General features: G+C 46.2%; 1 protein-coding gene across 3 annotated transcripts in view; it reads right to left on the bottom strand.

Moving 5' to 3' along the window:
• Nucleotides 1-16,524: 16,524 nt before the first annotated feature.
• The window catches only part of FER1L6 (fer-1 like family member 6), a 118,936-nt gene continuing 109,251 nt past the window's right edge, over nt 16,525-26,209 (bottom strand). For all 3 annotated transcript variants that reach the window (XM_036437216.2, XM_036437215.2, XM_045581508.1), the window contains 4 exons: nt 24,673-24,914; nt 23,214-23,377; nt 19,443-19,543; nt 16,525-17,928 (listed from right to left, as the gene is read on the bottom strand). In XM_036437216.2, coding sequence (XP_036293109.1) covers nt 17,745-17,928; nt 19,443-19,543; nt 23,214-23,377; nt 24,673-24,914 — 691 coding nt within the window. In that variant the 3' untranslated portion in view covers nt 16,525-17,744. The remainder of the gene's footprint in view (nt 17,929-19,442; nt 19,544-23,213; nt 23,378-24,672; nt 24,915-26,209) is intronic.

Below are 26,209 nucleotides of genomic sequence, written 5' to 3'. Positions count from 1 at the left end.
GAACCGTGGGCAGAGACCAACATGTACTTTTTCCAGTCTCATGCTACCTTCTTGCACATTCACTAGTGCCAGGGGCTCTACACACACGGGGAGCCGGAATCCTGGGGGAACCACGAGTTGTTCCCATTTCACAGAGAACAAGCAGCGAAGAGGCTGTGACTTGCCCTCACTCCGTCCACCAGTCACACCGCCTCCGGTGAGTCCTGGCGTTCAAGTCACAGTCCTGCCGGCCCAGGGAAGGCTGGACGAAGAGGAGGGAGGACTGTCGCCAGCCTGCCCGCCCTGTGACCATAGCACACCCAGCGTGCCCAGGGTGCCCAGCGTCAGCGCCTGGAGCACTGCCCACCCCGCTCCCCCTTTCAGGACCTGCAACTGGGTCAGCGTCTCCCCTCCCCTCTTCCCTCCTCACTCCCAATCAAAGTTGCTCATGTACTAGAAATAAATGCAAAGGGAGCTAAAATTAGTATAGCTTCGCTCTCCAAAGGCCATCTTTCCCCTTCCTCGCCGGGAATGGATTTACATAACTTTATTCTGAGAGGAAATAATCACTCAGCCTTTGAGAAAAACAACAGCAGCCTCTTTAACTGTGGATGTTGTGCGCTCTGTGTCACCTCCGGCAAACTGATCAGCAGCTCTGCTCTGGGCTCCTTCTTCTCCCATCCACACTGGGGGACAGAAATCTGTGCAAAACGGAGCAGGTAGAACAGGAAACACGAGGGAGCCGGGGAGAAGCAGCACAGAAAAGCTGTAGCGTCTTCTTTCACGGCCGCACCTCCCTAGTCTACTTGGCGCCATCATTCCAACTGGAATGAAAGGGCCCCAAATTGTCTTCTAAACTTGCTACGGAGGCAGGATTACACAGCGTAAGACACCTGGATCCATAGCCAGATGGGTTCGGCCTCCTAGCCCCTTTCTGTGGCCTTTTCCCTGGGGAAAATGGAGATAATCCAGAGCCTATTGTAGTGATCGCAAAGATATGGTTCCTTTGGGTTTAGTTGTGTGTTACTTTCCAGGGAGGAAATTGTGCCGTGAGGGCACGGCCAAGGGTGAACCTGAGAGGGGCGGCTGAGAGGCTTCGAAAAGACAGACAAGAGAAGAAAGCTGGGTCTCGGTGGGACACTGCTCCCTGGAAACAGCACCCCTGGTCCACAAGCCGTGTCTTTACAGCAGATGCTACCAGGCAGAGTGAAGGCGTGATCAAGCTGTTTACAACATTCTCCTGGGTTTCAAGCCTACTCACCTACACACACCTGAACTCTATCAAGCCCAGGTCACTCAGGCACGAGGAGCCACGTGTTCGAACCACAAGGTTCAAGCTTACAACCACAGCTGTTGGCTATCATTGTGCTGGGAGGGCCTTGCCATCCACGCTGGGACTTGCACGTGGCCATGAGAGGACTGTGCCCTCTCATTAGTCCGAGGCTTGAACCTGTCCAAACCCTGTAGCCGCGCCCCGCATTGCATGAGTTCAGGGATGGTTGAGAAAACACAGTGGTAGTTCCAGGGAGGGGCTCTTTTATATTGAGTGACAACCTATGGGCTTGTTGGCCGGTTGATGTTCTCAGAATGTCCCACCTTCTCTTTTGCAGCTTAAACCTGATTGAACTGGTTTTCTGTGAGAGCCAGATGCCAAGACTGTGTGTACGGGTTACAGGGTTTTTTTCCTGGATGTGCATGTCCCTTCGAAGGAATGGAAGGTTCCCCAGGCTCCAAAGGGGCAGTGGTGCTCTGGGTGACTCTCTGGTGACCCCCTTTTCTCAAGGAGCATACTCAGCCCTCAGGCTCGGTCCCATCCTTACTGGCTGTGGATGGTTTTTCTAGAAGTGTCTACCTGACCCAAAGTGGGCTCATTAAATATTATATCTTCCCTGGAATTTGGAATTTTCAAGAAAGGGGCAGAGAATGGGGTTCATGTGCACGTAGCCCCCACAATGAAGGCCAGTGACCTGCTGCTGGGTCCCTGCCATGGTCTGACACATACTGCTTCCATTCCTTAAGTATTTGATGAAATTTATCAGTGACACTATCTGGCTTTGTGTGAACATATGTTAAATTATAACATAAATTATTTTTAAATTTAAAGTCTTTTTAAGCCTCATTGACACTATCAATGAACTTTGTGTGAACATATTTTTAGATGATGGATTTAATTTCTTTGATAGACATAGCATATCTGGTCCAAAGAAGTTGTCTAGTTGCTGAGTTGTTGGCATAAAGTTCTTTATAATATTGCCTTATTCTAATGTTTTATCCCCTCATTTGTTCAAAATATTATCCATTTTATCTTCTCTGTCTTTATTTTTGGTTTTGCTAACTTTTCTGTTTTCTATAGTTGTTAATTACTTCATTGATTCCCGATCTTCTGTTTTCTTCCTTGTACAATACATTGGGTTTGTTTTTCTAACTTTTAAAGATGGAGAATGGATAATTTATTTTAAAGCCTTGGATATTTATTGAGATATAAATATGATATAATTATAGAAATAATTGAGATATAATTACTTAATTGTGTAAGTTTAAGGTACACAACATTTTTCTTGCAATATGATTACCACTTAACATTAGCTAACACCTCTGCTACATTACAACATTTTTTTGGTGAGAACAGTGAAGAGTTAGTCTCTTAGCAACCTTAATGTTTATAAAACAGGATGTTGACTGGACTCAAGATGCTGTGGATAAGATCTCTAGGACTTATTTATCTACCAGTTGCAAATCTATCCTCTCAATCATCTCCCAATTCCCCCACCATAATATAATTGTGGATTTCTCTCCTTTTCTATAGTTTTGACCAGGGTTTGCTTCAAGAATTTTGAACCTTTGTAATTAGGCACATACTTGTTTAGGATTGTTATATCTTAATGAATGGGCACTTTTATTATTTAGAAGTGTCTTTTTATCTCTGGCAATACTCTTTATCTTGCCATCAACTTGGATATTAATACAACCTAACAGATCTCTTGTGCTTATGGCATAACCTCTTTCGATCCCTTTGCTTTAAAAGTATCTGCCTTTTTATTTAAAATGCATCTTTTGCAGAGAGCATCTAGTTGGATCTTACTTTTTCACCCAGTTGGACAATCCCTGCCTTTTCACTGAAGTGCTCAGTCCATTTTTATTTAATGGAATTACTTATATGGCTGGGTGTAAGTCTTGACATTTTGCTGTTTGTTTTCTATGTCTCATTTGTCTTTCATTCCTCTGTTGAAACTTCCCTAAGCTAAGGGCAGACACTTTATCAAAGCGATTGACATCATTAGAAAGCCAGTTCTTGGGAGAAATGCCTTCTTCCCACTCACTGTTACTCCGCAGTGGCAGCCCTCCCTATTGTCCATCCAAAAGCCTTGCAGGATTCCCCAGGCCCCTCCTCTTCGGAGGACTGTGAGCTTCACTCTATTCCCCTCTACTCCTATGGGAGCCCCAAAAGCTCTCCTCAGACTTTAAGGCTCAGCCTTTGCTTTTGGAATCAGGAGTCCAGGTAGTAAAGTGCTCCATTTTCTGATCTCACTCTCCTTGGCTTTGTCAATTCTCTGGCTCAGTGGCATCCTGATGCCTTTAAAAGGCCTTCTTTATCCTTTGTCTCGGTCTTCTCATGGGGGAAGGTCCCACACAACCTTGGCAGTGATTGCTGAAAGCAGAACTGATTTTCATTATTATTTAAAGAAAAACCGATTCAGGGGTGTCGTGATCTCACCTGGAAGTCTGCCCTGTATTAGTTAACTGCTATATAACTTGGGAAAGTCAGCCCCCTGCCCGAGTCCTGGGTTCCACCACTGGCCAAACACTCAGAAATGTCTTGTCCGTCATGTGTGTTGGGGACCTTGCAGAGATAAACCTTGAAAAGGGTTTTTCCTTTTCCTGTTGTCAGATTTTTTTTTTCTTCAATTTTATGGGATGAACCTGAGCCATCAGTCTTTATGTAATTAAGTTTCTAAGGCATTTACCAATTTTTATTACCAGGAAGGGTAAATTCATTTGGTTTAATCATAGTGTGTTATCAACAGCAGACATAATTTTCTTCTTGGCCTATCTCTCTAAACAAATATATTTTTATTTATATTGGTTAATCAAGGTTTATTGCCTAATCAGTGTGTTATATTTATGTTGTTGCTTTCTTGAGGTTGGAAGGAGTGACATGTCATGATTTATTTACTTCTAGAGTTTGGTTCCACTGGAAATATACAAGGGATTTTTGGTTTCAATCATCCAAATCAAACTTTTTATCACTTTATGGGCTGCAATTTTGATTTTTTTAATTAAAAAAATGTAATATAAGAAAGCAGCCAAAGCAAATAGAACCCAGAAGGAAGGCAGGGAGAAGTTGGCTTGGAGGATGGAGAATGAGGTTTAAAGAGACTTCGAGGGTCAGTATTTGTTATGGGAAGGGCAATGGGCTGGGAGTTGGGAGACTTAGGTTCCAGAATCAGGGTTTCTCCTAACAAGCTGTGATGATTTGAGGAGGTCCCGGAAGCTCAGGGAGGTGATGGTGGGAGGGAGGGCATTTCTGAGCGAAGTCTATGTCCGAAGAGGTGAGGGTCTCTTTCCCAGCTGAGGGGACTTCCAACGAGCAGGCACCCCAAGCCTTCTTTGCACCTACTCTCAGATCAACCCACCAGTAACTTCCTATCTCTGGTCTTCACTTTTATATTTGTGAAGGGAGGACATTAAAATCCAATTTCTTTCCTTTTTTAAAAAAAATATATTTTATTGATTTTGTACAGAGAGGAAGGGAGAGAGATAGAGAGTTAGAAACATCGATGAGAGAGTCATTGATCAGCTGCCTCTTGCACACCCCCTACTGGGGATATGCCCGCAACCAAGGTACATGCCCTTGACCGGAATCGAACCCGGGACCCTTCAGTCCCCAAGCAGACGCTCTATCCATTGAGCCAAACCGGTCTCGGCATAAAAATCCAATTTCTTTAAGGCCTCTTGTAGAGGCTACAATTTCAAGATTTTTGAAGGAATATTAAAGCCTTAACTCAGTTTTAGGAGCCCCGAGAGCCCTCCGGAACGGATGTAAAATTTCATGTTTGTGTACAAATGTGCATTTTGGGGTGAAAGTTTTCTTAAAGCTGTTATTTGGTTTTAGGATGTTCCATTAGTGCAAAAGATTAAGAAAAAATGAATAATTATTTAGCCATAATTCATTTATCATAGTAATAATCTAACAAGCATCTTAGTGATTATCTATTGAGGGTTCCTATGAGTAGATAAATCTGAGAAATGTTCAGTTAGTAAATCAACAGGATTTATCTTGCTTCTCCTGGGATGGGTTGAATGGGGGCAAGTGTCAGAAATTCTGGGTTCAAGCCCCACCTCTGGTACCTGGCAGTGAATCCGACCCCGTCTCCTCAACCAAGAATCCAAGAAACAGCTTTGACAGAACACACCCTACTCTCTTCTCCCTCCGTTGGCAAACAGGTCGCACATGGCTGGGTGGCGGGAACATGGGCTACAGCTGCGAAGGCGCTCACAGCTGCTCCTTGGCATGCAGACCCTCTGGGAAACTGTGCGTTCGGCTTTTCTGGGATAAACGCTACCGGGGGCTGAGAAGTGGGAGATACATCCTGTGAGGCACCTCAGATGGGAACCTGAGCAAATGGCTTGATTTCCCCTCCTTTCCTTTTTTAACATTTTAATTGATTCAGAGAGGAAGGGAGAAGAGAGAAACACCAATGATGAGAACCATTGGTTGGCTGCCTCTTGCACACCCCCCACTGGGATCGAGCCCCCCATGGGCATGTGCCCTGAGCAGAAATCGAACCTCGGCCTCCTGGCTCATAGGTCAGTGCTCAACCACCGAGCCGCTGTGGCTGGCTCCTTTCCTTCTTTTTTCCTCTTTTTAAAAATATGTCTTATTGATTTATTTACAGAGAGGAAGGGAGAGGGATAGAGAGCTAGAAACATCGATGAGAGAGAAACATCGACCAGCTGCCTCCTGCACACCCCCACTGGGGATGTGTCTGCAACCAAGGCACATGCCCTTGACCGGAATCGAACCTGGGACCTTTCAGTCCGCAAGGCCGATGCTCTATCCACTGAGCCAAACCGGTTTTGGCATCCTCTCCTTCTTTATGTGTTAAATTGAAGTGAGGGAGTGAGAAGTGTTAGACAGGCCCTGTGCACAGGGTCTCCCTGGTGCAGAGCGGTGTGAGGGGGCCCGGCGGGTCCTCTAAAGGGATCAGGTGCATTATTAACCAGCCTCCGGCTTCGGAGCCGCTGAGCCGGGCTCCGGGGCTGCTGGGCCCAGGAGGAGGAGAGCCTCTGGGGGACCTCCCGCCAGGTGCCGGGCTGAGGGCGGGAAACGTGCCCTCCTTTCAAAGCACAGAGAAACAATAGAAATAAACAAGTAGAATGTGACGGCATGCTAAGTGAGACAGGGCAGTCTCCATGGACCAGACACAGGGGCGCAGCTCAAACAGCCCAAACCCGCAGCAGTGCGTGCATGGGGCCTGGTGTGTGTGTGTGTGGGGGGGGGGGGGGGTAACCAATAACCTCGGAGATGAAGGAACGATGAAACCCATGGGTTTTTATGAAGAACCGCGATTATGAAGCCAAAACAGGCACCGATTTGTCTTCTAAGTGCCGCCTCTGGAGGCTGGAGAGCTAGCGGTGACCCGCGGGTTAAAAATGAAGATAAAGGGAGAAAATGGAATTATAATAGAAGGGAACGAGAAGCACACTGCATGCCTAAGAGGAATTAAAAAGGGCAAACACTGCTGGAGAGGATGTGGGAAGATTTCTTCAAACATTTTCAGAACGGAAGGAAGACTTGAGCTCTCAAAATGGGGGGAAAGAATTGACCACCCGGAATAAAAAAACACAAAATCCCAAAGAAAACCAAACCGAACCTGGACGCAGTGAAGCAAATAGAGAATGTCCCAGCCACCAGAGAAGAGGGGAGCAGTCCAGGTCTCAGTGGCCATCAGAGGACAGGAGAGCAGGGAGCCCCCAGCGCGTGGGGCAGCTCCTGGGCACCTGAAGCCTGTTAGCTGGCTGCCCACGTGGGCGGGGAGCAGCCCTTTAACAGGCCTGCCCCGTGGTGCCCTGGAGTTTGAGAACCACTGGGCTGAAGCACTTTCATGAAAGATGTCCTGGGAAGGGCTTCTCCATTATATTTTTTTATTTTATTGATTAAGGTATCACATAATTGTCCTCATCCCCCATTCCTATCCCAGACCCCTCCCCACATATGCCCCCACCTCCCTGTTGTCCATGGCCACTGTCCGGGCCCATATGCATGCACACAAGTCCTTTGGTTGATCTCTTCCCCTCACCCCCACGCTCCCCTGCTTTCCCTCTGAGGTTTGAGAGTCTGATTGCTGCTTCTCTTGCTCTGGGTCTGTTTTTGTTCATACCAGGGCTTCTCCGTTCTAAATGGCTCCCCGTTAACCCCCTTCTTCCTGCGAAAGCTTGGGATTTGACTTGCCTTATTTTGGCCATTTTTACCAAAACCTGGAGTGGCTTTTAGGGACAGTATCTTTATATGTTTCTATTGATTTTTGCTGAGACAGAGGAGGAGGAGAGAGGGGGGAGAGAGACATCATGTGTTAACACTGACCAGCTGCCTCTTGCACTTCCCAACCCCTCCACCCCCAACCTGGAAATCATCCCACAAGCCAGGCATGTGCCTTCTCAGGAGGAGAACCCACATCGTGTGCCCGGGATGATGCCCAACCACCTGAGCCACACCGGCCAGGGCACAAGGATAGCTTAACCCGGAAGAATAACATGGCAGTGGTTGATTGCACCTCACAGGGCAGGTGGAGCGGAGGAGGAGGAGCGGAGCTAAGCTGTGGCATTTGGGGAGAAGGTGGCTTCCCAGCAGCCACCACACTCCCTGGGTGCTGCCTGCTAGGGGAGGGGGGGGGGGGGTCCTCCAGCGGTGGAGGGACTCCGTCTGCGTGTGGCTGGCTGTGTGAGCAGGTATTTCTTGGCTCCAAGACAGAGCGTGGGACGGAGTTTGCACTAAGCTGACATGAGCCCCACCTGCCCGCCTCTCAGCCCCTCCCGTGACCACTCTTCAGAGAAGAACGTGGCTCCCTGCTGCCTCGAGTGTTTACTGCCTGGCTTTCCTAGGTCTGAGTCCAGTTTCTAAACGGAGAGACTTTTGTCATTTTTAAAGTATTCTCCCCTTCGGCGAAAAAGAAAGAAAAAGGAAGAGAGCAGAATAAGAGCAGGTGGAGGTAGTCTGGATGCTACAGCAGCAGCATAGGCGTCGGGTGCAATTTCTCAGCCAGGACGTGGCCCCTCGGGGTGCAGGGAATAGAACACACGGGTGACAGTCGGTAGACGAACACAGCAGCCCAAGCTGGCCGGTGAGCGGCCCCTTATGTACCTGCTCACACAGGCGGCCTCGTGCCAATTAGTGACGCCGCCGTGCGCTTGCGCAGTGCGGACAGAGCAGCTGCTGTGGCCGCGCCTGCACACGTGTGCCTGGTGAACGGGCCTTTACCCTCCCGTGGACTCTGCCAGGGCCCCACAGCACGTCTCAGCCTCAGTCCCAGGCCACCTTACCTTTTCCTCTCCAGTCTCCAGCCCCAAGCACAGAGGGGATGGAGGTGGTCAGGAAATGCTTTTTGAATAAATGGGTGGATGGATGGTTGATGAATTTCTTCAGTTTCTAGTTGAACTGAGCTCTACGTTTCCTGGCACCTCCGGCGAATAGGCCAATGCCTTGATATGCTCTTGCAGATCTGTGGACGGTCCCCTACAGCGTGCAGAGCGCCCCGTCCTCACTGGTTTTGATCTCGCACCCCTCTCCCCAGGGGCCCGCTTTTGAATGAGGAATCTTAGGGACATGTAAGGCCATGCGTTCAGAAGAAGCTGAAGTGAGAGCCAAACTCCATCCCTTAGGATTCTCTCCTCAGGGAAGCAGATAATAGAGCAAATGATGTCTTCAGCCACGCTTGCTCAAAAGGCAGGAAATGCTACTTACATGCGGGACAGAACATTAAATCACAGTTTCAACTCGGAGAAGGTACTGGGGGAGGACAAAGGAGTCTGTGTTTTGAGAAAGTCCCGTAAGAACTACGGTTGATTATGACTGAGAGGGGGGAGAGCAGTGAATCAGACACTTCTTTTAAATTGCAGGACTCCCGCTGGCTGAGCTCAAGGTCATCGGGGTGAACTTGGAACAGGTTTCTAATTAACCTTACAGTCTGCACCGCCCTCCGAGGGGAGCAGGTGTGGGCAGAGCCCAGGCCTCCGGGCTTGTCTCCGTGCCCGCGGCCGGTGCCTCGGGGGAGACCCGCGTTGCCAGCATCCCTGGATGCGGGGCCGGGGACCACGCTGCTCGCTGCCAGGGCTCCGAGTGGGAGAGGGCGTCGGTCTGCTGACAGCCGGCCTCGGCCCAGCCCTGGCACAGAGGCGCTGGCAGCCACTGCAGGAGGAATGGCAGCCTGGGAGATGGCCGTGGTTCCTGCTGAAAACACAGGCTTCGTGAAAAATCAATTTGCTGGAAGCTAATTTACTGAAAGCCAGCTCACCCAGTGACCAAGCCGCTGAATTATTGAGGAGTTTTGGGGACGTTTCAGTTTCACCCTTGCCCTGCCCCTGCCCCTGCCCCCCCGCTTCCATGTGAGCAGCGCTGATGTGGGGGAGGGGGCGAGAGAAGGTTCTTAAACATGGGTCACCAACCTGCTCTTCCATGGCCTTCTGTCCCGCCTCTGCTCCCAAATCTGGCCTGTCCCTGCCTCTTGCTCGACCTTTCCTCTACCATTTAAACTCAAAAGGGGCCGAAACAGGTGTGGCTCAGTGGATAGACACATGTGTCAAACACAAGGCCCGCGGGCCAAATCCGTCCCGCCAGGCCTTGCAATGTGGCCCGCACCGCGCTGTCATCACTGCACTCCGCTGCGTTTCCATCACAATGACAGTTTATGACTGTTCAGTAAACCATTCGGCCCGCGATTTAGGCTGGATTTTAGATTTTGGCCCCTTCTCTGATTGAGTTCCACACCCCTAGGATAGAGCGTCAGCCTGCAGACTGAAAGGTCCCAGGTTCGATCCGGTCAAGGGCATGTACCTTGGTTGCGGGCACATCCCCAGTAGGGGTGGGGGTGTGTGTGCAGGAGGCAGCTGATCGATGTTTCTAACTCTCTATCCCCCTCTCTTCCACTCTGTAAAAAAATCAATAAAATATATATTAAAAATAATAAACTCAAATGGGTGTGTTTTTTCCTCAAAATTTATTTAAGTTCACCTGTCACTTTGGAGACATGCAGGCCCCAGAAAACCTGACTAATAAGTAGGTTAGGGTCCCCCCAAACCAAACCCCTTGGTGAGCCCTTTGGCTCAGTCCTCCTGTGGAGACACAGCTGCTGCTGCAGCTCCAAGCCTCACATCTGCATCCCGGAAAGGAGCCGAAGGGTGAGAGCCAAGGCAGAAAGCGGTGCCCCTCCTCCTGTCAGCACACCAGACGTTTCAAAAGCCCCAGCCAGCAGGCTTCTTAGCACCTGCTACTGGCCAACACGTGTCACACCCATCTCCCTATGCCCACACGTCTGCTCCCACCCTGGAAGCCGGAGGTAAAATGATGGTGGGTAAACTGTCCTGGCCTGGTTTAAGGTTTAATGTAAAAGCTTCCAGGGTTGTGTGAGGGAATAAGAGTTTTTAGATGGTGTGATCTTCTAGACCAGTGTTTCCCAACCTTCTCTCATGATGAGAATCACCTGGTGGAGTTGTTAAAACACAGATTCCCGAATCCCAACTAAGAAGTGCTAAACTAGAATTTTTGGGAACATATAGGTAAAATTGTATACTTAACTAGTGCTCTAAGATAGATTTTATATACAGAGCACTAAGTTAGGTATGCAATTTTACCTATATGTTCTCAAAAATTCTAGTTTAGCACTTCTTAGTTGGGATTCGGGAATCTGTGTTTTAACAACTCCACCAGGTGATTCTCATCATGAGAGAAGGTTGGGAAACACTGTTCTAGACCGAATTGGGTCAAGAGTCCCAATTTGGGGGTTATGACGATTACTGCAATCCCATTGTTACTCACCAGTCATGAAGACCTGAGGACACTCGGTGTGCACGGATGAATGCATAAGGCAGGATGACGAGCTCACATTGACTCTAGAGCCAGATAAAACGTACCTGGATCACAGAAGTACAATGTGCACTGGGACCTGGCAGAAGAAAGGGGACCCTCCTCGTGGGGAGGACCAACACGAGGAGAGGGCCATAAACTAATGCTTATTGTAACACTGACACCAAGTGCAAATTTACTTCTACTTAGTGGCCTCCCTGCAGGCGGCGGCCCTAACCGTGAGACCCCAGCTGTGCCCCCTGAACCCTACAGGAAGAACGGGGCTGCTGGGTATTTCCTAAGAGCCCCAAGTGGGCGCTTAGAGCCATAAGTGGTTCTGGAGAAGGAGCTACGGAAAGCCATAAAGATGATTCACTGCTCTCTGGATTTTGTTGTTTTATTAAAACTCAGCCAGCTTACAGTTAGCAAGCACTTTCATTAAATCATCGTAAGCATCACCAAGACTGGTGCGGGCAGAACACTGGATAATTCTTTAGAGAGAAAATAGTCTCTAGCCACATATAATGTATTGTATTTAGTAGCTATTGTGCTGGGAATAAAGAGAAAAGAGAGTTTTGGAACCAAACAGAACTTCCTGGTAATTAACTCTGGCACCTAATTATTTGATCTGTAACTGGGAACAGTCATACCCATGTATGTAAACATACTCCCCAACATCTGGTTCTCCTCTGCTTCTGAGGATATGGGGGAGGGTCTGTTGGGCATGTCCACGTGACTCGCTTTGACGGAGGAAATGTGGGTGGAAGTGTCTTATGTCAATTCCAGTGGGAGCATTTCATAGTCACTGCTGGAGGCTCACTGCTCTATTTTTCTGGCCCAGCCATTGTGGAACTTGTGCTGATTTGAAGGGTCCATATGATCGAAGCAGCCTCCCCATTTTTCTGTCTCTCCTCCCCCGCCCCCATTCTTTGTGGTGGCTCCCAGTGTCAAGGCTGCCTCATAATTCAAGATAACCGGTGGAGCCCCAGCATCACATCCGCACTCCGGGTGGGATGGAAACGAAGAGCCCGTCAGTGGAGTGAACCCTCCTGGGAGCCCTACCACTGAGTCTGCGCACAGAGCCTTGGCTCCCCCAATCACAGGAGCCCAGAAATCTTCTCTCTGAGCTCAGCACATCCCGCCCCCAGAAGGGCTGGACCTCTGTGACCCAGAGAGAAGGTGAAATGGAAAACTGCCTTCTACCCTGCCTGCTCCTTCACACGATTAAGTTCCAAATCCAAGTTCTACGTCTGACTTATAAAGGGCCCAGTTAAGCCCAGCTGGCGTGCCTCAGTGGTTAAAGATCTATCTGTGAGCCAGGAGGTTGTGATTTGATTCCTGGTCAGGATACATGCCTGGGTTGTGAGCATAATTCCCAGGGTGGGGCGTGCAGGAGGCAGCCAATCAATAATTCTCTCTCATCACTGATGCTTCCATCTCTCTCTCATTCTCCCTTATTCTCTTTTTAAAGAATTCAGTAAGTGTCTGCATTCCAGAGGTTGTTTCTGCATTGGAGTGGGGAGATTCTCATCGCAAGAAGTGGCAAAATGAAAAAAGGAAAAAAAAAAAAAAAGTCATGAAGATCTGAGGTAGCAGGAATGAGAGATTCCTGTTACATTTTCTTAACATCCAACCTGACGATTCAAATAAACAGAGACATAGACAGCCGCAGTGTGGCATAAAACACATTTGAAATATTCCAGGGGTTTGGCTGAATCCCTAAGGCATGGGTGAGCCTTCAGAACTTATTAAGGGATTTTTTCTGACTGTAGGCAGTCCTGCCCACCTGAAGCCAGCCATTAGACAGCCTCTCGGAAAGGAGAGGGCAGGCAGGAGAGATGGTTCTGGGCTTGGAGCTCAAATCTGTTACAAATGAGCTGGCTGACTTTGGAAATACTGGAGCTGTGCCATTGTCTGCCAAATGAGACAGGTTGGAGAATTAGTGAGAAAATATAGGTATTACTTTGTAATCTACAAGAGCATTCAGCAAACTTTAGTTGTTTGTTCCTTAAATAGTAAGTAATCATTAATTTGGAGCTAAGCAATGTAAGAGAGCAAATGAGATAGTTTTTGAATGTTCCTCTACCTCTATTCCCAGTAAATACCACAACCCACCACCACACATTGCCCTCACACAGACAATCCTATAGGATGAATATTATCTTCATCTTATTTATCAGAAAGATGAGGTTCAGAGTGGTTGAGTAACCAGTTCAAGGTCACACACCTAGTGTCTCTGTCCAAGTTTCACTGCCATTATGTCAGTTTTTCCACAGTACAATGATTCAGAGAAAATTAGAGTGTTGTCTTCTCCAATCGCCCTTTACAAATCACGGAGAGCAGAGACAATCAAGTGTTCTCTCCGGATTTGGAAGGAACTACTGCTGTGCTGAAGGAACGCTGAACGTTCCTTGGAGACTCCCGGGCAGAAAGGTGGAAAGAGCAGTGGCTTTTCATCACCATCTCTGCATGCGCCTCATCCATCCATTGTGCTCGAGAGATTTTCATGAGTCAAGGAGGGATAGAATCCCTCTTTTTGTTTCCTGCGACAACTGTCACCTGAGAGGCTGACCAACGCATGGAAACATCTTGTTCCAGAGAGAAAAGTGTCTGTGGAGCCTCCTTCTTTCATTCGCCGTAATCATCCCACCAACTTCCAAAGCTCCACTGAAATGACTTCCAAGTTGGGCTGAATTGCAAGGCCTGGGTGATGAGACTCAGTGTGGTAGACAGAATAATGCCTCAACTTCTCACCTTTCCCTTAAAAACCATGTCTTAATTTCTAGAATCTGTGAGTATGTTACTTTACAAGGCAAAGAGTCTTTGAGGATATGAACCTTGAGCTGGGGAGATTATCCTGGGTTATCTGGGTGAGTCCAATATAATCTCCTGGGTCCTCAAAAGCAAGAACTTTCCTGACTATAATCAGAGAGAATTGACTTCTGAAGGAAAGCAGAGAAAGATGTGACATGGTTGGCTTTGAAGATGGAGGAAGAGGCCTCAAGCCAAGGAATGCCGGCAGCCTCTAGGGGTGTCGAACTCAATCAAAGACGGGGCCAAAATCTAAAATCCAGCCTAAATCGCGGGCCGAATGGTTTACTGAACAGTCATAAACTGTCATTGTGATGGAAACGCAGCGGAGTGCAGTGATGACAGCGCGGTGCGGGCCACATTGCAAGGCCTGGCGGGACGGATTTGGCCCGTGGGCCTTGTGTTTGACACATGTGACTGGAGCTGGAAAAGGACAGGAAACAGATTCTCCCCTAGACCCTCCAGGAGGGAAGACAGTGATTATATTGAGATATTCTTCCTGCTTCCACTATTTTATCCTTGTGATTATTTGAGTAATGTCTTCTCTCTGTCCAACTCCATCCCCATCAGAGCAGAGATTTACTTTATCTGATTGTGTTCTTTTGTGTTCCCAGGGCTGATCCCCATGCCTGGAATGAGGCTGGAGTGCAATAACTATCTGCTGAATAAATAACCACCAGCTGGCCCTGGCTGTGAAGTCAACCCTCTATTTGCCATTTATGTGTCTTTTAAGAGAAAGATCAAGAAAGGTACCAAATGTTTCAATGATAGGAGACACTGAATTGGATGTCCCATTGTGTGGGTTGTTTGGTGGTGGTGGTGTTGCCGGAATTAATTTTGCTTTGCTTAATTTGAGGGGAAAAATTCAAATGTAAAACACACAAACAAAACCACTAGGAAACAGATTTAAGCTGTAAAAAACAAAAAACAAACAACAAAAAACTTTAACTTGCCAAATGAATAAATTTAAATTAGTCTTATTTAATTACACAAGCAGGGGCTGTAACAACTCCTTGGAAAATTAGTTTTTAAATATGTTTATTTTAAAACTGCAATATCTTCAGGGCCAGGGCTGCAAAATTAGGCCTAGAACATTATGGTATATTTTTCATTATTGTTTTTTTTTACATGCAGCATGGGTAATAACCTAGGTATAGAAAACCAGACACAGCTGATTCCAAAATTACCCTTACTTACCGCTTCTTCTCACATATCTATGACACCATCTGATCTGAAAGTGCTTCAGACACCTGTGCTCGAGGCTTTTCAGCATTTGGGCATTAAAGCCAAGTTGATGAGCTCTATTTAACTTGAAAGGATTGTCCATGTATAGGTTGTTTTTACTGTGGATGTGAACAAGGTACATTGCTTTATCTAGAGTTGACTTGTCATTTCACTGTCCAGAATCTAGCAGAAAGTATGACTCCTTTCTTCCAAATCCATCCTAAAATAAGAGTGTTCTTTTCCTTTTTGAACAACACAGGTGTACATTGTGCTTTTCTTTTTCACTTAACAAATATCTGTTCAATTTCTACTATGTGCACATTCTATGCTGGTCATTGGGGCAGAGAGACAAGGAATTGAAATCCCTGTCCTCACATAGCCACCATTCTAGTAAATCACAAATGCTGGAATCCTGTTTGTACATGTCAGAGTCTACATATTTTTTATAAACTGAAACCTGTATAATTTTATTAACCAATGTCACCCCAATAAATTCAATAATAAAATGAAATGTTCTAGTTGTGCTTTTTCTTAAACCTCATGCATGAAACGTATGCCCTACCTGGTGCTCTTCTTAAACACCCCATAATTTGGAGACAAAACAATAGTTTGAGAAACTACTAGAATGCAAGATTCATGGCAGTCTTTTTCTTATCTCTGTTGCACCCCCACTGCCCAGCACATAGGAGAAACCCAGTAAATATTTTTAAATGAACATACTTATTGAACTTTTTACATTAAAAATGGTACATTTCTATTTTTAAAAGTTTTAGGAGAAACAGACAAACAAGAAGGAAAAAAAGATACAGCCACTTAAACAATAATCACTATTAACATTTTGGCATATCCCTCCAGACATTTTATTTATGCATGTAGATAATATTTTCTTTTTACATCATTCTATACATACAGTTTTCTAACCTATCTTTTAAAATTTACAATGTACTCAATGTATACATTACATGCCCTCTAGTATTTTTGACTACCTCATTATTGGAGATGTTATTCCACACCTTACACAATTAATCCCACTAGGAAACGTGGCCAAGGCCATCAATGCTCTATTTCCAAGCACTTTGGGAAAATAGGGCATCATGTTTACTAGGACTTGAGTATCCAGGGCCAGAATTCAGTGAATAACACCAAGTTTAAAATCACACTTCTTTGATGAACCAAAAACATTCTGGAATGATTTTGCATGTGGAAGTAAACATCCTTTTTTTTTTTTTTTTTTTAATATATTTTATTGATTTTTAACAGAGAGAAAGGGAGAGAGATAGAGAGCTAGAAACGTCGATGAGAGAGAAACATCGACAAGCTGCCTCTTGCACACCCCCTACCGGGGATGCACCCGCAACCAATGTACATGCCCTCGACCAGAATCGAACCTGGGACCTTTCAGTCCACAGACCGACGCTCTACCACTGAGCCAAACCGGCTTCGGTGTAAACATCCTTTATTTTAGAACAGTTACCTATGTGCCAGGCTAGCTAAAGAAAACAATAGCCATCATACTTCTGGGATCAAGAGAGGAACCCCAATCAAGACTCTTCAATTCCACCAAATAGCCCCTCATGAGAGAAAGAAGAAGTGGTGCCATATTTACTTGTGTCTGAGGCTAAACATCCCAATTCCTTTGTTCCCTTATTTTAACAGAGAACACCAGCCCCTCACTTTCACTCTCTACTTTAGATGGGCAGCAGATGCAGATTGGAAGAGCCAAGGTTCACTTTAAAAAAAAAAAAGAAAAAAAAAAAAAAAGGCCCCATCTGACAAGTGCATAGGCTGTTGTTTCTAAGACTGCTTTTGAAATGAATCTCTGCCTGGGAGCCTGCCAGAACCACCACAGGTGGTGGTAAGACTAAGTGCTGAATGGTGCCAACGGTGGTCATTGGGGTCATGATCTATGGACCTATCTGGTGGGGCTATGTCCCTGGCTGAAGAGAATTCTTACTGGTACTCGGGCTCTGCCCCTGCCTCTACACACATTCTCAAAATTATATTTTATACACAAGATTCCCGCTTGTAAATTGCCATAGAACATAAATCCAAATGGATTTCTCCAGAACTTACTGCCACCGCCAATCGCAGGCTTCGCAAGTGTTGACTTTAATGGAAAACCAGCCTCATCTCATCTCTAGATGGGAATTTCAACAATGAAATATTTTAGGTGATTTGTATGAATTTTTCTCCAAGTGGTTTTGCAGCCTGAAGAAGTAAATGTGCTTTGTAAGCTGTGAGGATTAAACAAGCTTAAGATATATGGGATAGGTTTATTTGCCCTAAAATTTTTATTTGAAAGAAAGTACTTCCAAATAAAATCTCAGACACAGAATTAAACTTTTCAGAATAAAACCAGTTCCATAAAGAAAACATTCCCCTAGGTCAACGTGAGGGTCACCGTGGATTATTCCGTGTTGCCCAAGGCTGAAAACCCGACTGGAAGCTTACGTGTGCGAGGTGGTGGCAGGGAGGGTTGAGGAGGGGCTGCTCCTTTCCCGTCTCCGCCAAGAAGGGCCGATCTGTCCCTGGACACATGACTGGCTCTTCGGCCCTTTGGGTCCATCCCATTAGCGCCCAGCACAGTGCCTGACAGAGCAGCCTTCTCTATGGACAGGTGAGGAAGAGGAGAGGATGTGTAGAAAGGGAGGGTCCGGTCCTGCATGACCCTCTAGGAGCCCACAACGATCTTCCGGCTGATGGCTCCAGGCAAGGTGTAGATGAAGAGGACCAGAAAGATGATGAGGATGATCAGGATGAAAGCGATGATGATGTACTTCTTGTAATTCTTCCAGATGAGGTGGTACAGGCACTTGAAGGGGCTCACAAACCAGGAGAAGGAGGTGTCTGGACGGCTGAGAGAGAAGCGAGAGGAAATTAGGAAGGGGGCCATGATGTCCACATGTAGGACTCTCTAGACCTCGGGGAGAATTTCAGACTCCCACTTCCCCACAAGGAGAAGCCTGGCAACCGGAGAAGACTGTGTTGCCTTAAAGCAGAAGCAATCTAGCATTTGGGGCAGTGATGATTCCTCATCATTTATAGTTTGGTCCAGAGAAAAGCAAGTGTCTAGTTAGAACCCAGACAGAGATCTGAGTGCCTTCCATCTGACCTATCCTGACCAGCTGAAGCCTCACCTCTTCCATGAAGCCCATCTGGATCACCCCAGCCCATAATGATCCCTTTATTTCTAATTCCTGCCTTACCCATCACTTCTCACTAGACTTAGCCCCTTTTGAACTTAACATGTTTGTCTTCTTCACTATGGTAACTATTTTATGAGTCTGTGTGTTCTCCCTACACAGCTTGAAGGCTCCTGGAGGCCAGAGATTATGTCTTATATTTCTTCAGTGTTCTTCATAGTAGGTACACACTGTAGGAATGCAATAAATAATTGTGAATTAATCTGTAAATAAGTTTCTAACACTATGATATATAAAAGGTAGGCTCTGAGAAAGGACCACTTATCTTGGGACACTTGTTTCCTGGGGAGGGATAGCACAAATATAATTTGAAAGAGTATTTTGTACACATATCTCATATCTGTATATGTTTACTTTTTAATTGATATATAATCATGGATTAAATTGAATAGAGTAACTCTTCTAGTAATTCTACTTGTGGGAATTTATTTTAAAATAATAATTCATAAAGGGAAAACATTTTCCTATTATGATAGTGAAAAAAAAGGTAGATATGTTAAATATTCAATTATGGGATGGTAACCAATTCAATTGTGGCTATTAAGGAATATTGCATAACCATTAAGAATTCTAATTATGACAACTGTGGCAACAAAGCAGAACTTTTCAGCAAAGCATGCATGAAACATCAAGACAATTTTGTGTGCATTACCAGAGAACAAATAGAAAAAAATTCATGTGACATTCACATAAAAAAATGAATAAAGAATATGAAATTCTCCTAGAAAAGCTTTTGTGGTAGTGTTACAGACACAAGCCTTCTCCGTTTGCCTCTGTATTGTTTTTAGAATATTTTTCAATAGAAACGAAAAGCTATGTGGATTGGAGGCGCCTACTGGCTGCCTCCTGGCTTCTCAGTTCGCCCGCTCAGAGCTGTGGTCGGCAAACTGCGGCTCTCGAGCCACACGAGGCTCACGAGCCTTGGTTTGCCGCTCTGCTGACTAATGAGTTTGCCGACCACTGGGATAGGGGCTTAATCAGCAACAGCAACAGCCTGTAATTACTGGAATCGGGAGTCTAGGTCAGTGGTCAGCAAACTCATTAGTCAACAGAGCCGCAGTTCGCCCACCACTGGCCCAGAGTCTAGAGCAGTGGCCCATCCCCTGCGAGGGGGCGTGCACAGGGCCGTTCCCATGTCCCATGCTCCCACCCAGGACCCCACTCACTTGGGCTTGGCCAGGGGCTCTGGCTCCTTCCGCGCTTTCCCAACAGGGTTTTTCTCCGCCTCCTCCGCAGTCACCAGGTGGAACTCGGCCTCCACCTTCCCCTACACAAAGACAAAGCTCAGCTTCTGGCCACAAAGGCCTGCGGGGGCATCCCCAACCTCCTAGAAAAGTGCATCCTGTGGGAGATTGCCAGGAAGCACTCTGACTACCTCGCTGCTTTATTTTGAGAAATCCTGTTACTTGTTTGGTCCTGGGAGAAGCCATCTTTATGACGGACAATAAAAGCCCTGAAATGATGTTCCTGTTGAGTCCTGTGAAAGGAGGGAATCCCACATGTACACCAGCACATTGTCACATGTGCTATTTAATTTGTAGTCATTTAATTTGTGAAGAAATATTAATTATAGGAACTTGCAATAATTAGAAAGGGGGCTGCTTACTTAACTGGCGGGACCTTTTGAAATCTGCTTTCTTCTCTATGACTCTCAAGAGGAAATAGGTGTGTCTCCGTATCTGCTGAGTGGCTTTTCCATCATCCTTCACTGTTTTTACTGTCCCTACTGTTTTATAATTACCCTTTTATTTTACACTTGCGATGTAAGTCTCGGATTATCAAGGAATGAGACAGGACCTCTGCAAAAGATAATAGTCTTTCTTGTTTATTCACTCATTTACGACTGGTGGGAATGCAGCCTGGTTCAGCCACTGTGGAAAAATTAAAAATGGAACTGCCGTTTGACCCAGCCATCCTATCTCTGGGAATATATGCTAAGAATCTTGAAACACCAATCAGAAAGTATATATTCACCCCTATGTTCATAGCAGCATTAGTTACAATAGCTATCCATCAGCTGTGATACATTTACAGGGTGGAACTCTATGCAGCTGTAATAAAGGAAGGATCTCTTACCCTCTGAGGCGCATGGAGGGACCTGGAGAGTATCATGCTAAGCAAAATAAGTCAGTCAGAGAAAGACAAGTATCACATGATCTCACTTGTATATGTGGAATCCAATGAACAAAATAAACTGGTGAACAAAATAGGTCCAGAGACATGGAAGCATGGAACAGACTGCAGAATCTCAGAGGGAAGGCAGGGGAGGGTGGGAAGAGATTAACCAAATTAAAAAATTATATGCATAGCCCGTGGACACAGACAAGAATGCATGAAGAGCTGGGGTGGGATGGGAGCTGGGTTAAGGGGGAAAATGGAAGATTATCTGTAATACTCTCAACAACAACAATTATAGTTGCTACCTTTGTCACTATTTCATGGATAGAAACACATGATTTAATGAGAAGCATATCCTGCCCATACAGAAAACACCAAAGATGTCCTAAGGACCCATACTCTCTCAGGAAAATAAAAATGTCAAGAAAAGAGAGGCAGAGATTATGCTGAGTGAAACAAGCCAGTCAATGAAAGAGAGACACCACATCACCTCACTTATTTATGGATGATAAAGAACATTATAAACTGAAGAACCAAAAGATAGATATAGATACAGTAAAGCAACAAGCAGACTGTCAAATTACAGCGAGGAGGCTGGGGTGATATGGGGGAGATAAGAGATCAACTGAAGGACTTGTATACATGCATATAAGTACAACCAATGGACACAAAACTCTGGGGAGGGGGGGCATTGGTATATGTACAAAAATAATAACTTAATAAAAAAATTAAATTAAATTTAAAAAAAAGAGAGGCAGAGATTATAAAGTGAATTCTTCCCCAGGCACGGAGTCACAGCGGCCCGACAGCACTGACTGGTGTCACGCAGGCGGCAGGCCCAGGTGCTTACTGACCAGGTGCTTACTGACGTATCCCGGTCAATGCCGCTCCTCATCCCCCCTCTCCACACGGAGCGTTCAGTCATCAGCACTCAGCTAAGCAGCATGTGAAGGTCTTAAGCTAATCATAGCCCCAAAAGTAATTTTTAATCAGAGCTGGGGGGAGGGGTGGGGAGGATGATCTTTTGAGAGACTATTAACTTAATGACCCCTCTGGATGGAAGGAAAGGTCCTGAAAAGACTAGATTTATCATCTCTGCATATGTTATTTATGGCTTCAGACTTCTCCAGGCCTGGAGAGGGATGCGGGGGAGGCTGAGCAGAGGCTGTGTTCAGTCAGGCATTTTCTTTTGGGATGTTCAAACTGTCCTATCTGTCACCAGGAGATGCCCCAGACACATCCTGTGTTTTCTCTAGGCCCGGAGTCAGCCATTTCTCCAAAGATGCCTGGTTTCTTTCAGCACAAACTGGCATTTAGAAACCGGATCCAGGTGCTGGGAGTCCTTTGCTACTGGGCGATTTTCACCTTCTCATCCTGCTTTGTTCTGCCCTTCAGTGAGAATCAGATCCCTCCCTCCTCTCTCTTTCTTTCCTGTGAGGAACACTTTGGATATTTAGTGCTGGACTGCACTGTTTTTACATCTGTTCTGCTCTCTAGACTCTCAGCTGGTTGAGGGCAGAGGCCAGGCTAACTTGGTTTCTGAATTCATCCATTCATCAATCGTTCGAGGGTCTATTATGTGTTAAGCTGTGAGCCAGAACTGAGTCCAAGGGTGGCATGTAGCCAACCCTCAATAAGTACTTAGGAGGATGGAGAAGAATGAGCCTCATTCCCTTCATTCAATTCCACCAATCAGGGGGGTACACTGAGCATGGAGGGAGAGGAAAACTCTCAGGGGACACAAGAAAACCAGGCAGCTGCCATTCAGCAGTCAGGCTCATAGGACATCCTTGCCTCGTATCCACTGGGCCCCTAGAGGAGAGGGAGAGGGAGGGGGAAAGGGAGAGGGAGAAGGAAGGGGGAAAAGGGAAGGGAGAGGGGGATGGAGAAAGAGAGGAAGGAGGAGGGGGGAGGGGGAAGGAAGGGGGAGTGAGAAGGAGAAGAGGAGAGAGGGAGAGGAAAAGGGAGAAGAGAGGGGGAAAGGAGCAGAGAGGGGGAGGGGGAGTGGGAGGGGGGGAGAGAGAAGGAGAGGGAAAGGGAGAAAGGAGAGGGAGAGAAGGGGGAGGGGGAGGGAGAAATAGCTTTCTATCCAGATCTGCTAGAAGAAAGGTCCAGATGTGACCTGGATGTGCTTCTGCCATTGGGCACAGGAGCAGAGGGGAGAACATGCCCCGCCCCCGCTAAGAGGAGGTCAGCAACAGAGAAAGGAAGCCATGATGCAGCCCAGTCCCGTTCCCCACCTCACCGACCACTAAGCCACGCTCTTCCCTGGAGGCGGCTGTAGGACAGGGCAGAAGAAATGGTCTTCCCAGTGTCTGTGAAAGGTCTGAATTCCTGTGTGAGCCACGCAGTAGCACGAGGGGCAGAGCAGGGACGGGGGCAATGCCCTCCCCGCGGCCACTCTCTCGAGGACGTTTCCAAAGGACGGGCCACTTTTTAAATGGAGACTCGCGTTTGAGGGCGCAAGGAGGAGGTATTTACGTAAGATTACATCAGCCAGGACTTGATGCACAATTTTACGAAATGTTGTGAGTGTGTGTGTGGTGGGGGGAACTAATTCCTGGGGCATAAGTTCAAGCCAAAGGGACAGAAAACCACCCTGAAGGGATAGCTATTAAATCAAGTATGCTGGAATATGGACAGCTTAATGCATTTATAGTGTTCAAAATTCGTGCTTCTCAGCAGAACCTTTGCCCGACAGGGCTCCGTGTCACTCACTGCAAAGCACTTCACCTGAAGTTTGCAAAATTACTCAGTTAAACGGCTTAATGCTCCCTGCCTCCCCTGCCCCGGCCCCTCCTCCTGCAGCTGTCACTTACCGTGAGCTCTTTGCTCTTAGCAAAAGGCCACCAGCCCCGCACACGCTTTTGCTGAAATATGGAGATCTTGTTCTCCTCACTCGCATTTTCAAACTTGCTGAGATCACAGGCTTTGGCAGACTTGGCTGCCCGGGGGAAACTATTGAGGTTCATTTCCAGGGAGCCTGTGAAGAGATGCCCAAAGCAGTGATGGAAGGGCTTTTAAAATCAATCACCACTCTTATTTATTCACCCATTCATTCATTCATCCATCCATCCATCCATCCACCATGCCTCCATCTACCCATTCACTCATTCATTCATCATCCATCTCCCATTCATCTACCGACCCATCCATCCATCCCTCACTAGTCATTCATTCAGCACCATACTGGATCACTAGCAGGTACTGGCCATACAAACATGGCCAAGACATATTTGGTGCCCTGACAGCATTAATGATGTGGTAGCCAGTAGGAGACAAGGGCAGAACTACAATGTGAAACTTCCAGGCCACAGTTTCAGGTATCTTTGCTCCCTGGCTGTCTCTGAGCCTTCCCCTGCCTTGGCATAGATCAGCCTATGAGAACCCCTCCTCCCATCACTCCTCCCTCTTCGAGTCCACTAAACCCCTCCAGGTCAGGGACTAAGTCTTACTGTTTTTGTAGTTACTCTCCAAGACCTTAGTGGGCTCTCAACAAGATATTTCCAATGAATGAATATGAGGCAGACTAAGATCATGTGCACTAGAGCCATGACAGCACTATATACCTCTCTAATGACTTTTCCCTCGTACAAAAGTAATATTTGTTCATTGTGAATATTTAGAATATGCACATAAGCAAAACAAAAAACTAAAGAAAAAATTTGCATCATTCTCTATGGATTAGTCCTTATCCTTATGCCATCTTTTTCCTTGACTGTCTCTGTCACTTTTTCATATACATAGAAACATGTTTTATATAAACATATATTTCACAGAAAGGAGGCTTTTCCTACATTCTTTTTTCACTCAATTCATCCTGCACATTTATCCAACTCATTAAATATTTGCTATGTTTAATGGCTGCAGGGTTATCACTTATTGAGTGCTTACAATGTAGGAGGCACTATGCTTAGTTTTTAAATTATGGTGACACATACACAGTTCCCAACACCCTCTGAGATATGCAATATTACTACCCCATTTTTACAACTGAGCCAAACTGAGACACAGCGTGAACCACAAATTAGCTCAAAATTTAACAGCTCCTTCATGGTAAAGACCAACTAAAAATTGTTTGAATACGTATCGTCCACCAGATGGAAGCTCCATGACTTGTTCAGCCAAACCCCTATGAGTTTGTTCGGAGTGCTTCGGTTTTTTTACTGCCATAGGTAGAACTGACATTATTACCCTTGTAGTGAAATCACAGCAAGCTCCCCCAAGCCCGGACACAACCCTTAACATGCATACGAGCTGGTGAAGCTACTGACTCACCCAGAAAGTCATCCGAGGACAGCCTTTCAAAATCCCAAACCTGGAGCACCAGCACAGCTGGCGTCTTACACTCCATCTTCTCCAGGGAGAAGATGTTCTCCCGTTTGGTGATGACCATTTGCTTCTCAGCGGGGAGGTACTGAAACGGAAACAGGAAGCGCCAGTTGAAGTTCCCCTCGCCCGTCAGGGAGTTGTAATGCACGTCGGTCTCCTGCTTGTCATCTTCCAAACCCTTTATCCACCTGAATAAAGGCAGAAAGAGAATTAAGCACATGTTCTTCAGGCACCAGTATAATCGAGAGTGATTTCACTAGTTTCAATGTGGTCAGAGATCACAGTTTAAGATTATGACATCGTTATTAGATGTAGATGGAAGCTTCCATTGATTCTAAATGAGGCTAAAGGGCCTGAAACAGAGGCAGACCCTCATTCTAAGCCGTGTTGGGGGAGCATTCAGTTGTTCGTGGGCAGACCGGAAGTCCCATGCAATGAAGAAGGAAAATGCAGGACATGTGAAAGTAGCATCCGTTTTCTTTTACCCTGGGAGCCCTCTTTGTCAGGGATGCCACCTCTGCACCTGATGTTACAACAAGATTACCTACTACATCAAGGCCTCTAAACCTGGCCTAATTTAGACCTGTGATTGTAGGGCTGTAACTGGACACCTTCTCTCTGGTGGTGGGTCTCAAAAACCCAGCAGGTCTGCATCAGTGTGGCCTGAAGGGTACCAGGGCTGCTTGCACCCACCTGGGCTCCAATCCTGGCTCTAGAACTTACTAACTGTGCAGCCATAGAGCAAGTTATCTAACCTCTCTGTGCCTTGGTTTTCATCTGGAAAATGGAAGCAGTGACAGCACCTAGTTCACAGGGTTGTTCTGAGGAATTATCCTATATAATAAAAGCCTAATATGCTGAGTGCCTGATCATTGGACCAGCCGCTATGATCACCAAGGGGCAGACGCTCTAACTGGTAGGTTAGCTTGCTGCTGGGGTCTGGCTGATCATTACCTTGGAGCCCTCTCGCAGTCCCTCCCAGGCTGGCCAACCTCCCGCATCCCTTCCTGATCCTGATCATGCACCAGTGGGGTCCCTTGGCCTGGCCTGAGCCTTCTCATAATTTGGGACCCCTCAGGGTATGTTGGATAGATGGTTTCAGCCAGATCCCCACTGACCAGGCAAAGGGACCCTGCAGGTACACGAATCAGTGCACTAGGCCTCTAGTATGAGATAATACGGTAAGTGCTTTTGTGTACCCCATATTATCTATACAGTAAAACCTCAAAATAACAGACAGATTCAGGTGAGGGGTTGTATGTTAAACCTGAAAGTCCATTGTATAATAAAATGGGTTTTTCAAATGCATATGTTAAAAAAATTGACAAATTAGTTTACCTGTTTTTCCTTATGTAGACATATTTGTGTAATTAAAATTAAGTCTGTATGAGTTAAAGTTTAATCTCACAGAGAAGTTTTCTATTTGTATTATTATAATTTTAAATTTATACTGAATAGGTCTAGTAAACTTGAGTATTCATCA

The sequence above is a fragment of the Pipistrellus kuhlii genome, unplaced genomic scaffold (assembly GCF_014108245.1).
Source record: "Pipistrellus kuhlii isolate mPipKuh1 unplaced genomic scaffold, mPipKuh1.p scaffold_m20_p_14, whole genome shotgun sequence".
Lineage (NCBI taxonomy): Eukaryota > Metazoa > Chordata > Mammalia > Chiroptera > Vespertilionidae > Pipistrellus > Pipistrellus kuhlii.
Note: the sequence above shows the minus strand (reverse complement) of the source record. Positions and strands in the feature narration are given on the sequence as shown.